At 41.3% G+C, this 16,491-nt stretch overlaps 1 protein-coding gene across 1 annotated transcript in view; it reads left to right on the top strand.

The window, feature by feature from the left end:
• The first annotated feature begins 264 nt into the window (after positions 1–264).
• The window catches only part of coq8aa (coenzyme Q8A, genome duplicate a), a 19,452-nt gene continuing 3,225 nt past the window's right edge, over positions 265–16,491 (top strand). The window contains exons 1-12 of the mRNA XM_008398445.2: positions 265–386; positions 5,511–5,611; positions 6,779–6,861; positions 6,955–7,199; positions 7,290–7,473; positions 7,589–7,655; positions 11,513–11,587; positions 12,701–12,829; positions 13,966–14,051; positions 14,947–15,087; positions 15,362–15,443; positions 15,780–15,873. Of these exons, the coding sequence (XP_008396667.1) occupies positions 5,518–5,611; positions 6,779–6,861; positions 6,955–7,199; positions 7,290–7,473; positions 7,589–7,655; positions 11,513–11,587; positions 12,701–12,829; positions 13,966–14,051; positions 14,947–15,087; positions 15,362–15,443; positions 15,780–15,873 (1,280 nt within the window). The 5' untranslated portion in view covers positions 265–386; positions 5,511–5,517. The remainder of the gene's footprint in view (positions 387–5,510; positions 5,612–6,778; positions 6,862–6,954; positions 7,200–7,289; positions 7,474–7,588; positions 7,656–11,512; positions 11,588–12,700; positions 12,830–13,965; positions 14,052–14,946; positions 15,088–15,361; positions 15,444–15,779; positions 15,874–16,491) is intronic.

Here is a 16,491-nt window from a genome sequence, read left to right as displayed (position 1 = left end):
ACCAGTTAGTCATAAATGGGCGTAATAAGTTATTTTGCTGCTTTTATGCTGCTTTCTGCTGGCACAACACTTGGACATATGTATATTTTGAGTGTAAATCTGTATGCCTGTGAAGTTCATTCACCTGACATGTAATTGACTGCCGCCAGAGGTTATCTGCACTGCTTTTCTTCAGGAACAACATGAGGCCTCCCGGATATAACTCCCTCGACTGTAAACAAACTATCAAGAGCCAATGAGAAAGAGTGGGCGGGGCTTAATAGAGGAAAAAAAAAATACAACCAGAGCCCTGCAAAAACGAGGTTATACCGTGTAGATGCATAGCAAAGGAGAAGCTAATGACTTCAGGAATAAGAACCGAGGGGACGGGAAAGTAAACTGTTCAGGTGAGCCGTGTGAAAGGTTGCTTTTGATCGCAAGATAAAGGTTGCGCCAATAAGTGGCTCTGGCTGCTACATGAAGTTGGGAAACAGGGTTTTGACCTCGTGTTGACAGACAGCCTGGACTAAACGCTGCTTGCAGGAGGAGCAAGGAGAAGAGGAGGACTCAATTCTTACAAACAGTTTCAATCAAAAATAATAACAACAACAATAATAACATCCTCTTCCATATCTCAACTGTGCAACCGCAAAAAGGGAGTGTTTACTCTTGAGACGTTCGCCACTGTTGACCTCTAATAGACTTGGAAGGAACCAGCAGCAGAGGCTCTGCAGGACAGCTGCTGGCTGGTGAGTTCCTCAAACCCAACGATTGATTTTCGTGCATCGATGCGTGGGAGCAAAAACAACGCAACCGATAACCCAGTTAATGCTGAAACAGTCGGTATATTTTTTTCCGCAGCTTCAGCCTGAAACGGGTTACGTTGCAAATTCTTGGTCAGCGTGCTGACGTCCCTGACATATGGCGGCGGATCTATGGCCGCCTTCACTAATGCTAAACTTAGCGAGCTGCTCATACAAACTTTGCCCAGGCTGTAGAATGACACAAACCACTCGGCTACGGACGCTTTAAGATGCTCACAATGGCAGCGTGAACTCAGGAGTACATGCTTGCAAACAGCTCGTGAGTTTTCGTCAAGTCTCGTGGCTCCACGGAAGCCGTTGGTCGCAGGTTTTAAAAGGAGGCCACTGTGGGAGCTTTTTGAAGAATATAGCGGCGTGACCCTTTAAAAGGTGAAGTGAAACTGCTGCCATAACTCTCTCAAGTTGAGGATTGCGTAAAAGCGTTTCTGAAAGGATGTTATGGCATCACGTCGAGTAGCTAGATAGTAAAAACTGTATAAATGTTTACGTTCATGCAGCCACAGAGATAAACAAGCGTTTATTTTTAATTATTACAGCGGACGATTTAATATAATCGTTTTAGGGGTTGTTATGATCGGTTTTTCCAAGCTCATTCATTTTACTATTGTTTACTCACTGTCTTACTCTCTTGTTTATATGATCTACTAAATGTATTTTCTTTTAAGGTACTTTGAGTCTGTGATTGCAGTATTAAATGTGCTATATCAATGAGAGTGCGACTGTGTGAGGGCTATTCTAGTTTTTTTTTTTTTTGTTTCGTTTTTTAAACTCCACTTAATCATCAATGAATCTGATCTGAAAGATTCTTCTCAGAAATGAGATTCTTTAACATCCCGTTTGGGATTTATGATAGCCTTCTCTGCAGGGGAAAAAACAGCATTTTCAATGTATGATTCTTCAAAACACAGGTTTGGTATTTTTATTTCTGAAAAAAAAAAAAAAGAATCCTTAGTTTTCTCCAAAATTAGGCTAAGCAACTTTGTTTATCCGTAATAGTCTGGGTGCAAAATAAGGGCTTCATTCGGAGCAACAAACATGCAAAAAAGCCACGGAGATGAACAAAACTTTTACATTGATGTTCTTCTGTAATTGCCTCCAAAATCACTTGATATTGTTAGGACCAATCTTAACAAACCTATGTCAAGAGAACAATTAACATCTTGCTTCATTACTTTGGGTTTGTCGATAATAACTGTCCTGTTTAAAAGCCCATATTAAAGTAAAAAAAGACATTAATGAAATCAGTAAGAAGAACTAGAGATTCTGTATCGCATCTCTAGTTCAACACGGAATCAAACTCATTCACCGAGATCTTAATACGTAGACGTTGGTGAATGAGAAACATGGTGATGACTATAAAGACATTTTTGAGTAATCCAAGTGCAATATTAAACAATAAATTTGCAATTTTATGTCTTCCTAATGTTGCGCAGTTCTCTCTTGATTCCAACAGAGTACACACTGCAAGACTACCCACTCGCGCGTTAAAGCAAAGGTGATTTGTATTCTATTCAAAAACTGTAAAAATAAATAACATGACATTGACAGTTACAAATTTCACCTGTGTGGCGTTCCCGTTATAAACCATTTGTAACAAACATTGACTTAATCATTTACTAACATGGAGCTGAGACTAAACTCCAGCTTCGTCATCTTTCAGGGAGCATGATCCAATTCAGCTTTCCCCAGTAAGAAGTGGTGATGCCACCGCAGTGGCGCTTCGCCACTTCACAGCAACGGGAATCGGTTTCCCAACTTTTGGCTCAGGCTCAGTGGTCAAGGGCGGCGATGATTTACTGTCAGGGCTCCAAGAGGTGCAGCTAACAGCACTGGGACAGTGACTCAAGCCGCTCGGCTATTTCCATATCGTCCCGTGGAGCAGACAACAGCTGAGGATTACATGTGTGTTCTTGTGCAGAGAAAGTTCGGCACACAATACGTCGCATTATGTGAGCTTTAAGAATAGCCTCCAGGTTTCCCTCTCCCTCTCTACAGTGTTGGGTAAAAAGCATTTCCTCAACTAGTCTGTTTACCCACAGCCGATCTGTTTCTAAGGTGTTTAAATTAACGGTTTTATTAAGCTCTTAAAAAGTTGTCTGCTTTTTGTTTCGTAAAGTCTGACAAGCTGATTGTCTGTGTCATCTTTGAGATCGATAACCTAATTAAAGGTTTATTATTAACGTGACTGCACTGGATGTAATAATACTTGATAATGATTGAGTGAAAGTAGCATGATTTCGTGGAGTCTTTATAATTCAATTGTAAATGAAAACTTAGAACATGATCAAATAGTTTTTATTTTAAAGAAAAAGCTACAATTTGTACTATTGTTGCTATAAGAAATATATTATATAGTTTTATTTCTCTTCTTTAATAAATAGACAATAAAAAAACAAACTGCTGAGCTAACACTGGCTAAATTTAAGTGGTAGTTTTCAAGCTATTTTCTGCAGAACAATAAACCTTTTTATTTTTTATTAGAAAATATCTTTTTTCATTAAAAATAAATTTAAAACTTGCACTGAGCAAACAGCAAGTTGATATTAGCTAACTAGTGAGTGAGCGTATCTGTAGCCAGTCTGCAGTCGGCTGCTTAGCAGACGCGCTTATAGTTTTACAAATGTTTTGCTATAACAGGAATAAGGTTTTTTTTTTTGTTTTTGTTTTATGTGTTGCTCATTTATGGGACTGAAGAGAGGACAATAAACTCAAAATAAAATGATAATAATAATTAAACTGCTAGGATGAAGTTACTGCTACCACTTTCCTGATAGGTCGACTTTGATCCCATGACCACATGCATGCCTGTTGCCCTGACAACACACCCTTCCTGCCTGTTTTCTGTCTTTTTCTCTCCACAGTACAGATCCTTCTAGTTCTGGTCAGGCTAAAAAGCCTAAAATGCTGAACTCGTTGCAATCTCATGTTTGTTATCTAATGCTAATTTATTTAATTTTTAAAACTATTCTTTACTGCTGCATCCTTTATAAGCATGGGAAAACTATGAAAGCCGTCTTTGATTGAAACACACAGCAAGCAACAGGTGGGGGAGGGGCATCGCTGCCTCACTCTGCAGTGTGACCAGACAGTGGTCACTCTTGGCACTTTCTGGATTTTCCTGGAAATAACTACCAACCATAAAAACAGTATGTTTAAAAAAATAAATAAAATTACTGTTTTTTGGGGGGTTTTTTGCTATAATTTTTGGAGTCTTGATGCTGGCAACTATGAAAACAATGTATTATTATGACGAGGTGAGAGGGAAAATACCAGCGTGATCAAAGTTTTCTCTTTTCGCATGGAGAATAGAGGAAGAAAGTACTGCCTCCCCCCGTCTCCTGCTGCCCACTGCCAATCAGCTGACTGAAAGAACATTGCAATGTTTGCTTGCTTAAAAAAAGACAAATTCAAACTTTCTGTAGTGGCAAAATGGACTAAAAGAGAGCCACCTTTCACTTTTAGTAAGGCAATTATACAATTAACAATCGCTTCATTTGTGAATCTAATTCCAGCCTTTATTTACTCCCATTTTTGGTGATATTTGCAAAAAAAACAAAAAAAAAAACATACAGCCCCATAATAACTTATGTTATTAGTCAACTTTTCATTTGTAAATGAACAGATTTGTTCCCTGAAAATGACGGTTCACTGCTTTTACCTCCCGGTCCTGTAGAACAAAAACAAAAGCCGCCGCCACTTGCCGTGATCAAAAGCCCAACTAATACACGTTAAACAATAATACTCTGATAAAATATAGGTGATTAAGTTTTTTGTTTTTCTTTTTCTCCACCCATGTTCACATGAGTTGTAAAGTATACACAGAGCAGGCCTGAAGCAGGAAGATGACCTAATTACCGACTGCCAGTGTATGTATAGCGCTTCACGCAGGCTCACATTTTGCTGAGACTCAGCAGCATGAGCTGTTTCCACTGGACTCGGCCTTGACCGTGTCGTGTCAAAGCACATTGCCGCACCGTCGGTGGATCACCTGTGTGTCAAAACAGCGGTAGAATATTGCGACACACTCAGGAATGCAGATGAAAGCTCTGCTGTTTAGATAAGACTCACGGATCATATGTTTTTCTGTGGCCTGAATTCATCCCGATCTGTTTTGCTTAGTGGTACGGCTTTGAGATGAAGGTCAATAGAAAGCAGTCTCACAAGCTTGTCAGTTGTATATAAAAGCAAAAACAAACCTCAGAGCAGTACAGTGCGGCTTCAGGCCTTGAACAAAAACCGAACACGTGCACCTACAGTGACTGGTGTCCTGAAATAGCTGCAGCGATTGTTTTGCACTCCTCCCCTTTCGTTTCCAGTGACATTTTCAGATTCAGTCTTGGACTGCATATTCACAGCTCACCCGAGCAAGAGTCGCCTTTCCCAATCTGTGTGTGTGTGTGTGTGTGTGTGTTCTCATCCAAGCAGGGGACAGAGTGGAGGTCGTGTATTTTTAGTTGACGATTTAAAGTCAGAACAGCTGTGTATGTTTGTTGGCGAGCTCACTTATTGGCAGGAACGAGAGCGTTGACAAGTTCTATTCCTTTCCATTTGCTTCCTTGTCCATCTTCAGGTCTTTGTTTCTATGGACAGGGTTACATATCTGAATGTGTGTGGTTTTTTTTTTTGTTGTTTTTTTTTGTATTAATTTATTATATTCCCCTGAATGTATAAGGTAGCGTTAATCTCTGTTGTTGTTTCTGTGTCCAGCACCATCATGGCGGGTGATATGATGTTGCTCATGCGAGGCTTGGCCAAGTTGAGCCAGGCTGTGGTGGAGACCCAGAGCAACGCCGTGCGCAATGGGACCGGTATGTACACTGTGCAACGGCTTTCTAACACCTTTCCGATATTTCTTTTTATTTGCAAGTTATTTAGCAGTATGTGGACCTGGAACCAAATATTAGACGTTTAACAATGTGGAGAATTGAGATGCTACTTAGCTAGCCATGTTGGTTAGCTGACTGTGGGGGAAAAAGCCTCCAGTTTTAGTTCGATTGGACAGAGATCATCTGCGAATTGTGGTTTTTAGGTTTTCTCACTGATTCACGGCTGGATTTTAGGTCTGGACTTTGACTGGGACATTTCTAACGCAATGTAAATATGCTTTGATCTAAACCATTGAAATTGTGACGTTGGATTTATGTTCCTGCTGGTTCATCTTTAACCCAGCCTCCGTTATTTCTCCCCATCCACTGTCTCTTCTAGATAAAAATATCCCTTCAGCATTATGCTGCCATCACCAATTTTCTCCTGGAAAACATTTGCATAGCCATTAACATATTGTTTTCCTCTTCATTTAGGCGCTACCTTTTGATTTCAGTAGATTACATAGAAGTTTGTTATTCATAATATGATAATGTGAGGGAAAAAATCTCAATCTCAAAATCGCAAGTACCTTAGCAGTGGGTTCTTCTTTTCTCTATACTGATTTCTGTACTTTAAAAAAAAAAAAAAATCCAACACGTATTTATTGGCAGTATTAGTTGGAGGCATTGGGTAAATGGAAAGGAAAGACTACTGCTTTGAAAGTCCTCTAGCAACATAAGCTCATAACAGCCGCACTAGAAAGATGTCCCAACCCAAAACTTTGTACAAAATTATGTTTAAAATTCATGTAGTTCATGTTTTTTGATGTCAAAAAGATCCCTTTTTGTGTTGCATCAGTAAAAATCTTTGTCTTGTTCTACGCTTAACATATGGCTTGGATGATGTATAAAATATGCCCGGTGTCAGATCAGCTTTCACGGCATCCGTGCTTGATTTGGTGGACAGTTGTTCCATTGCCAAAATGTGTCTCCTGCTCTTTTGCACCTGGAGCTCAGGCAAGTCAACAAACCGCCGCACAAGTCGAGAGTATTGGATTGGCAAAAGGGAAAAATACAACTTTCATATCAGACCAAACTGTAAGCAACCTAGGATAAATACACACCTTTAAATTCCTAATGACATTTTTTTATTTATTTTTTTTTACTCAGGAGTTGCAGGCGTCGGCGCCGCTGTCCAGAGCGTCCAATCAGCCACAGAGCAAGGCCTGTCTGTAGCCATGTCCAAAATACAGGCGAGTTTCCGTTTAATCGGTTAGTTGGTCTGCGGCAGAGCGGCATCTCGCTGGTTGATTTGTAACCCGAGTACGTCTTCCTTTTGTTTCCAGGAGCTGTCCGGTCAGCAGCAAAGCACCTCTGAGTCGGAGTTTGATTTCCCTCAGGATGAGACGCCATTCGCATCGTCAGAGTTCAGGGAAGAACACGCGGACTTTACAGCTGATCACACAGAGACGGGCACTGACGGGTCAGCAGGGACTAGCAACACGAGCGGGAAAAAGTCGGTGTTTGAGGGATACAAAGATCCAAGCAGCCAGTTCAGTGGTCACACAAGATCCTACCACCAAGATGCTAGGTCTGTTTCTGTTAACAGTTTATTTTTTTAAGCGGCATTTCTGTCTGATTGCGTATTTAACGGTAATGATGCGTCTTTTGTGTTTTACAGGCATTTCCTTGGACATCAGCGGTACAACCACAGCCTGAGCAGGCACGTGCTGCAGGGGGTTAATTATCCACACCAGTTCAGGAGCTACCATCAGGACCAGTCCTCAGTGGGAGGACTGACAGCTGAGGACATCGAGAAAACCAGCCAGAGCAAGAGGGCTGACTCGAAGCCGCACAAACAGATGGTAATTCCTGTTCCCATAACAACAGCTGGCGCTCGTACTCCTGGCAAACGTCAGCTTTGCGCTCCCGGTCTAACAACGTGATGCGACGGTTTCTTCACTTTTGTGTCGTCCGCAGCTGAGTGAACGAGCCAGAGAGAGGAAGGTGCCTGTGACCCGGCTCGGCAGATTGGCCAACTTCGGAGGTACGACCAGATTACTGCGTCTGAGTCTGCGGGTGATTCATCGTCTGACTACATCTGCGGTCATGGGTGCCCTCCTGCGAGTGTGCACGTACATCAGCAGGAGACTGTAACCATGACAAAAAACAACCCAATAAGTGAGCTAGATTATATTACTGCTTGAGTCCTTTCCTGGTTCACAGCTGCAACAAATATGCTTACAACCACAATTATTAGATCATGTTTATGAAAGAATAAATAAAAACGATTATCAGTGGACTCCTTTGAGGGGTCGTAACCCTGACTAAATGGTTCATACAGCTGGTATTTAAGCAGAAATTTGGAACAAAAATGAACGCATACAATCTAATCGATTTTAATTTTCAAAGCAACAATTATTCCTAATCAAACAGGAAATAATGTAACCTACTGGTAATTACAGGTATATTGGCGTCTACTCTGTATATTAGCTTAACTTCTTAAGACAGGCCACCCAATTTAAATTTTTCAGTAAAGAATATAAAATCTTTTCGATGTCTTCCACGGATCTTTAACCGCAAGTCCACGGAGCCTCGAAACAAACGGCCGAATTACCGACTCTGCATGCCTCCTGTTTGTTCTGCGGACTCCTGCTGACGGCCCAATTATTAGAACGAGGCGTGCTGAAGCAGAGGCGCATGTAAAAGTATTAACTGGTTGATTACTGAGGCGATATGCCTGCCGGTAGCTGGCTGCAATAACATATGTGCTGCTTGGGAGCTCGCCAGCTGTAGTTTTGAAATGCCCTTACTATAAGAAGAGTAGCTGGGAGATACATTTTTGTTGCCACGTCATGACTGTTCATGTTGAAATATTTTCAAATGTCAGACTTTGCCTTTCTTGTAATCCTTGGATCCTTCTGTCTTTACTCCCTTGTGCCCCATTCGTTTCTCTTTTTTCCTTATTTCCTTACTTCCTGATACCGATAACTGGGTCATGGCTACTAGACCCGATAGGACGGGATGCTCTTTGTCTCGAACAGGCTGTGTTGGTTAAGCTTCACAGGAGTAATTTTATTACTTGAGTTGGTCTTTCACTCCTTTAAGATCGGGCCGCTGGCTTCACAGTCATTACGTGACTGGGTCACGGTGTTACAAGATCAGTAATGGAACATTACAGACTTTTTATCTTCAAGTCTAAAACACTCCTGTAATGACGGTTCTTAACCTCATCGCTTCCAGAGTAAATGCTGCGAATGTTACAGAGAATCCTCAAGACCGTGTAGTTTATATATTTCATTTAGACTAATCACAGACGAACGGAGAAAATCTCAGATTACAGCGCATCCAGTCTGTAGCTTAATTTAAGATGCTGTATACACGACCATGTGGCGTCAACTTTAAACCGGAACTTTGAAAGCGACTACACGGCGAACAAAAGTTAAACCCAGAGCGGTCTGAGATTAATCGGGAGAGAACGTGGCCAACACAGACACGGGTGTCAGAATTTAGCCGCAGCTCGTTTCCAGTCCAGCCGGATCCACTGGGGCCGCAGCGCCATGCGGCGGGTAGCTGAGCGACGACTCAGCATGTCGACGGTCGTGACACTTAGAAGGTGTTGAAAAGTGTGGGCAGAGCAGCTTTAGTAACGTGGCCTCTGCTCGTCCTTCGCTCTCCAGTAACGGTCGGTAAGAAACGTCAACAGGTTCATTACCTTTCACACCTCTCACTCAGCCGTGTGTGGAAAATGTACACATTTTAGTATTGGGAGAAGGAAAAACAAAGTTTATAGTCATGACTCGGTTGGCTTCTTTCCCTGGCTACAACCTAGCTCCAATGTCTTCTTGCCGTTGCCGTGATTCTCGCTGATGTCAAAGATTTTGCTGAGGGTTTGGAGGACATTTTGAGTGAGAAAATAATCTAACGTATTTTTAAAAAAAACAAAAAAACAACAACAACATATAGAATTATGGAATTGTTGGGTAAGTCTAAGACAAAAGTTGCAGCATGTCTCCAGATTAATTTTGAGTGCACAAGTGAAGATTTGTATGGTTCTTTAGTCAGTGATGAGAAGGAAACTGGACTACATGATGTCTGAGTTCAGTGGCTTGGAAACCTAGCAAACAGGTACCCCAACTGGGGTATAAAAGTTTGCTGTGTTTGTGCTCTGATCTGTGATCTTTGTGAAAAAGATGGACTAGGTGATCTCAACGTTGTTTCTGACCAATGCTGATACTCTGACGTGGATGTTTATTTCCAAGTGTCACCAAATTAGCCTACACTGATTCAAGAAAAAAAAAAAAAAACACATATGAAACTATTCATCTTACAGAGAAGTCATTTGAAATACAATCATTAAAATAAAACCCGCCCATATTCTTCCTTGATAAACCTTGTGCTCATTGGAAGCTGTTTGATTATCTGCAGCTGTGGCAGGAGCTGTGCTGTGTCCTTGTCCCTTCCCTTAATTTCAAGTTTCTAATTGTTTCATAACCTAGGGCAAAAAAAAAAAGTGTTTTTCTAGCCTTATGGATGAGTGGCTATGAGAGTATACCTTCAGCTCATCACCTTTTCCTGCATAGATAATCTTTGCAGCAAAATTGCTCACTATTCTTTTCATCAGTCACACATCCTGTTCACTTCATTCAGTTGAGGTCTTTTTTTATTTTTGCCAACAAAAAAAGCTGTCAGCCAAAGATAAGCAAGATGAGACAATCATGGATGCAGCGTCGTAATCCAGATGTGGATGTATGTGCTTCCTGTTTTTAGTCGACCTTACTCAGAGGCTCCTTTTGTTTCAGAAAGGGAGAATTCACACTTTGAAAACAGTCGAAAAAGATTGTGAATTTTTGAGGCTTCATATATAGGTTTTTTTTTTTTTTTGCTCTTAAAAATGGCTATATGCACAGCTTTAACAGCGCAGGGGCAATAGAATAATGCAAATACATTTTGCAGTAACTATGTGCTTTTATGGTACGACTTGAAATTTTTATTTAAGGTGTTTAAAATGTTACTGTCTGATATGTGTTTTATAAATGGCAGCCATCTTTAAATAACTGTAGATGTATTCATTTATTGCCAGCCGTATTCTAAAATGGCATGTGTAAATAATAGTTAATTGACAGCGTTTGGCAGAGCACATGCACAGAGCAGTATTTTTGTAAACACATTGCTGCTCTGTCGGCTCAAATGATGGACAGGTGCTTGTGCTCGCGATGGAAAAGTACCTGTCAGTCAGGGATGAGGACACAAGGACTTTAGAGAGATTTATTCATACTCGCCTCTAATTGCACGATTAGGAGTCCGTCTTTTGTTTTGCCTCTAACATCAGCATTAAGAGAATAGCATTATGCTGGATTCACGTATTCAGACTCCATACATTTAGGCTGCGATTACTGCTGAGGACATCAGGCTGCATGTCGGGCGGTAAAGACGCAGAGCGTCCTCCTTTTTTTATCCACGCTCAGCGGCACGGCTCAGATTTGTTGTTCGCGCCGACTACCAGATTACGTAATGCGAGGTTACGTAAGGTGAAAGCTCGACATGGGGGAACTTGTTCACAAACAGTCCTCTGCTTTGTGTTTTTACTATCAACAGATGAGTTCCTCAAAGGAAGCGCCTCGGTTTGCATTGCTCTGCTCCACGGCGGAGCTTTCATTTACCAAAGAGTTAAGCGCCGCACTTTTGCACACAGAGAAACGCTCCATGTTTACATGCTTGCAGGTTGACTGAAAGGCTCTTCCAGGTCACTGCATGGCGGCGTTTCTTTTTTTTTTTTGAGTGTCACTGCTGCTTTGAGTGTAATCTTTACACTATGTGTAAAAATGCATTGATGTTTTATTTCTTTATAAATTGATTTAATGGAATATCTGTGTGTGCGCGTGCGTCTCTGTTTCTGCACAGGTTTAGCTGTGGGTTTAGGTATTGGAGCCCTGGCAGAAGTCGCAAAGAAGAGCATCGGAATGAACGGAGCTGCAGGTAAAGCGAACACGTCCAAGTTATTATTCTGGTGCGAAATATTAATGTTTTGAACGTCTATATTTAGACATGCATCGCATGTTATGCGTCCTTCTCCACTCGAGAAGAAAACATCTCGTCTTCTCTCATGCACGTCGTCACATGTTACGCATATTTCAAGAACCGCCTCCCCGATGAGCTCGCCTCTTAAGCAAGCGCTGCTTCCCTGTTCCAATGACCTACTAATCCTAAGCTGAAACAGAGCTGCCTGGCGTAAATCCCAGGCTTTTGTGCATCTGCTGGCCGGTATTTATATCTACATTTATTCCCTAATCCCAGCGAGAACGCTCCGAACGATGGGCAAATCTTTGCCAAAGCCTCCTGAGGTGTCTACCTGGCGGCCCACTGACTTAAATACGCACAATCACTCCCCCACCTCAGCGCGTTTTTTGTAAACGACGCCCGGCGGTCTGTCGTCCCCGCAGGTTTACAACTACAACGGGTCGGGTTCTGTTCTGGATGAGGTTGGAAGCGAGAAAGCGGCTCCTTTTTGGTACATCTGTAATGTTTGGTCGGGTTCAGTCACTTTTTTTTTTTTTTCCCCAACTGAGGACATTCCTTGTTTACTTTTACAGAAATATGAGAGAATCCAGCTTGTCTGGCCTCTGGCTCATTTTGTCTGTGGCCAAACCAAGTTGTCAGACCGTTCAGAGCTTTTGTGTCATTTTGCAACGCTTTTTCCCGGGTGTTCCCCGTGTCTGCCACATAGTTTGTGGAAAACTGGAAACAGAACTGCGAGATGTTCGAGGGTTAAAGATATTATTTTATAAGACAACTCTGCTTTAAACATCCCCCACTGATTTCTCCTTCACCCCTCAGCTGCGTCTCTTGATCTTCATGATGCTGTTTGTTCACTGATGTTCTCTAACAAAATCCGAGACGGTCATAGAACAAAAAACGCGTTTAATCGCTCTTAAACGTAGCGAAAAAAGTTACACTTTGTGCATTTAACCAGTTTCATCGCATTTGTTTTTAATGAAAACCTGCCAGATGTGAATCAGAATCCTCTGCTGTTTCATTCAAGCCTGTGTCTATGAAACCCAAATAAAATGTATGTTTTGTTTTTTTTCTCAGGTGAAAATAAGAAAGCCGTTCTGGACTCCAGCCCCTTCCTGTCCGAGGCCAACGCTGAGCGCATCGTCAGGACCTTGTGCAAAGTCAGAGGAGCCGCTCTCAAACTTGGACAAGCTCTAAGTATCCAAGGTGAGCTGCAGAACATTAAATTAATAACGTTTATTCTCGAAAACTTTATTCAAAGCCTCACGATAGTGTTTGCTTTAGAAGATGTCAACAGGGGGATCGATGTCTCTCTTAAGACCGTCCTGAATGTGTTTAAAATTCATTTTTGTCAACGGGATGCGTTCCTTTCGAGCTGATTGTGCAAAAGGAATGAAAACACAGATGTTTTATGGCCGTGTCTGTGTTATTTCTCTGTCGGAGCGTTTTGCACTGACACTGACCTGCCTGTGGATTACAGGTTTATTTGCTTTTAAGCAATCTCCAGACAATTACAGTACACCGCTAACCGCAGCAGACATGCTAGCGGCGAAGTTATGAACCCAGCTCAGGTAACGGCAATAAACACCTCCTCCTGAATTTGTTTACCACCGCTGGCCTGTCCCACAGCTCGACCTTGTCCTGCTTAGCTCCCTCCTCTGGTATTTATGTTCACCATAAACATGCTGGTCCAAACTTGGAAAGCACAATTCAGGGAATGAGGAAACATAGCCGTACGTACTCAAGCAACAGGACATAATCTTCCCACTGTTTTCCTGTCAGGTTCAAACCTGGCGCACACGGATGGCAGAGCCGGGACGGCTATCTTTAAACCGGTGATTCCTAAATAATGACGGAGGCGGTCTGCAGCCTCAGATCCTGTAAGTGGTGCAGATAAGCTGAGTGAATTAATAAAAATCGCTGCAGGCTTCACTGCCCTCTGCTGACGTTTATCTGTCACAGCGGGAATGCTGCTCTTGGATCGTTCCGCAGTTGTTCCCTTTTCACCACCAGTCCAAAACAGTGCTCACCTTCAGAGGTCCCAGCTGTTTCAAAGGTTAATAATAGTTGTAGTCGCTGCCAAGTAGAGCGCAGTTTTCGCCAAAAAGTCTGGAGCTCCTATCACTGCGCAGTTAATCTGCATATCAGGATTTATTTCCCAAGAAGACGTGTGAGATTTTATGTTGTTCTGTGTGCTTGTCTTAATATAATTAAGGATAATCTTTAAAAAAAAAAAAAAAACCTTAGGTCCAGTACTTTTTTGAAAAAATATGTCTTTTGCAAATTTTCAGTTCAGTTTCTGTGTCTTGCTGAGGAACATTTTGTGTTTCCATGTGTTTTAGATGATGCGTTTATAAATCCTCAACTCGCCAAGATCTTTGAGCGTGTCAGGCAGAGCGCCGACTTCATGCCAATCAAACAGATGACAGTAAGTGTCTTCTCTCCAACAAAAACCTTCATATTTACGGATGAATGCAAACGAGTCATACGCCCAGCTTTACGTGACACTAAAAGATTTAGATTTAAATCAGGTTTTTACATTTACCAACATTTTTCTAATGATTGAAAATAATATTAGCATTTTGAAGTGGTGGAACCAGAGTCTAGACTTGAATCGGATACAGAACTTTTATAGGGATATAAAGATTAGGGTGATGACAAGGAGCCCTAAGATTAAGAGTTAAAATATCAGTAGAAAGAAGCTAAAAGTCGCTTTATAAGAAGGATTTTATTTCTGTAATTGATGAGACGTTTTCATTTATTATTAAGATGGGTATGCATTTTCAACATTGTATCTTTGCTAAAATGCAAATAAAATTTCCTTGTACCACGTATTTGCCTTCGCTACCAGAAAAGAAACTTGATAACTTTAATTCTATTATCTGTGCTACGAGTATGGATAATTATGAGCTTAAATATTTATAATGAGATGTACATGTGTGACAGGCAATGACAAATGACAGACTCGTGCTACGCTATGCAGACGCTTTGCCTGCGCCGATGAAGAATTGCTCAACTCGCCATGCTAAATTCTCATAGGCTAGCTTCTGACTGAGTTATTAATCAATCCCTAGTTTCCAAGTGGACATTTTAATCCATATGGGAACTGTGTTAAAGTCTAAAGGTCTGAGAAGAAGATTGAGGATTACATAAAAAAACAACAACAAAAAAAAAACGTCCTAAACAAAGTTTGTTTCTTTAATCTGGGATCTGATTTCAATTTTCAGTTGCCTAATGAAGTAATAGTTCTCCTACTATTCATTTAAAATCACTTAAAATGAGGGGAAAAATAGAAAAATACATTAGTTTTTCTCCATCTGCAGAAGGCGCTGAACAGCGACTTGGGTCCAAACTGGAGGGACAAGTTGGCGTCGTTCGAGGATCGTCCGTTTGCAGCTGCCTCCATCGGGCAGGTGCACCTGGCGAGGATGAAGGACGGCAGGGAGGTGGCCATGAAGATACAGGTTAGGACGTAAACATGTGTGTGGACACAGGACATTCCCGTGTTATTAGGACCAACAGGATTACTGGAGAGAGTGTGCGTACACCATCCATAATCTGATCCCTCTGATCTGTTTACAGACAGGTCAGAGTCTCTGTAGAACAAGTCCAGCCGACATGACGGAGGACTAATTATAGTAGAACTACAATATATTAAAAGAGATTGAGTTTAAGAAATGAAATTACTGAGTTTAAATAAACGAAGCTACTTTTTTTCCCCTTTATCTCTGTCCTCAGTATCCTGGTGTGGCTCAGAGCATCAACAGTGACGTCAACAACTTGATGACTGTGCTGAACATGAGCAACGCTCTGCCTGAGGGTACGCACTCACTGAACCCATCCCAACACGCAGCAACCTAAAGCACGGCAAAAACGTTGACCAAAAGCACGCCTGTCGCCTCCCTCTATGTTTCGCCCTCCTTCCTGTTTTATTTCATCTCCATTGGGCCTCTAAGACCTGCATTACTCTCACTTAGTCAGACATCTGCTTAACGTCTCAGAGAGCGGTTGTATCACTGCGAGCTGGAGGCTTCTTTGACTCTTACTCCATCTTGGTTAAGGGGAAAGAAATCTAGCTGTCAACACACACTTAAAATATTTGGTAAATGTTTTTTTTTTTCTTCTTGAATTTGTTTTTTTCTTTGCTTGTCTCTAGGTCTGTTTCCAGACCATCTGATAGATGTAATGAGGAGAGAGCTGGCCCTGGAGTGCGACTACATCAGAGAAGCTCAGTGTGCAAAAAAGTTCAGGTACTTTAGAGAAAATGTGTGATTTTTTTATTTATTTATTTTTATAAATCTGCAGAAACCCCTTCATGTTGCCTTCTGATAGTTTTACATTTACAAGCCTTCCTGTGTAGATGTTATAACAGCTGCTGAAGAAAATGTTTTTACATCCCTTGTGTTTTAATTATTTAATTATTCTGAAGTCATTCTACCACAGATTAATTCTCCAGTGTTTTGGATGGACAATCCTTTAGTTTTGGGGAATTTCGTAGGTGGTTAGTCAGAAAAACGGCACCCTTGTTTTGAAATTAACAGTAGCTGCTGTGTTCAGATTGGTGCATTACCGCCACCTTGTGGTGTAATTGGAAACATGGCACAGAGTTCTGTTTTTTTTTTTAGAGTATGAAGTTTGATTTGATCATTTTCCATGTCTGGATAACTACAGAAAATTGAAAATTGAGTGTGGAAAAATGATTTTCAAACTTTATACACTTTTGTCCTCTAATGTTTGCCATAAAACTTTAATCAGTAGAAAACGACTTAAATATATCAGATGGCAGCCTATATATAAGTCATTCTGTGTGTATTTGTTGCCCTTGCTGTGTTTTGCTTTTGGATTTTTTTAACATCTCTGGAGTGAGA

This window comes from Poecilia reticulata, linkage group LG21 (assembly GCF_000633615.1).
Source record: "Poecilia reticulata strain Guanapo linkage group LG21, Guppy_female_1.0+MT, whole genome shotgun sequence".
Classification (NCBI taxonomy): Eukaryota; Metazoa; Chordata; class Actinopteri; order Cyprinodontiformes; family Poeciliidae; genus Poecilia; species Poecilia reticulata.
The sequence above is the reverse complement of the archived record's forward strand: the minus strand, read 5'-3'. Positions and strand labels throughout refer to the sequence as shown.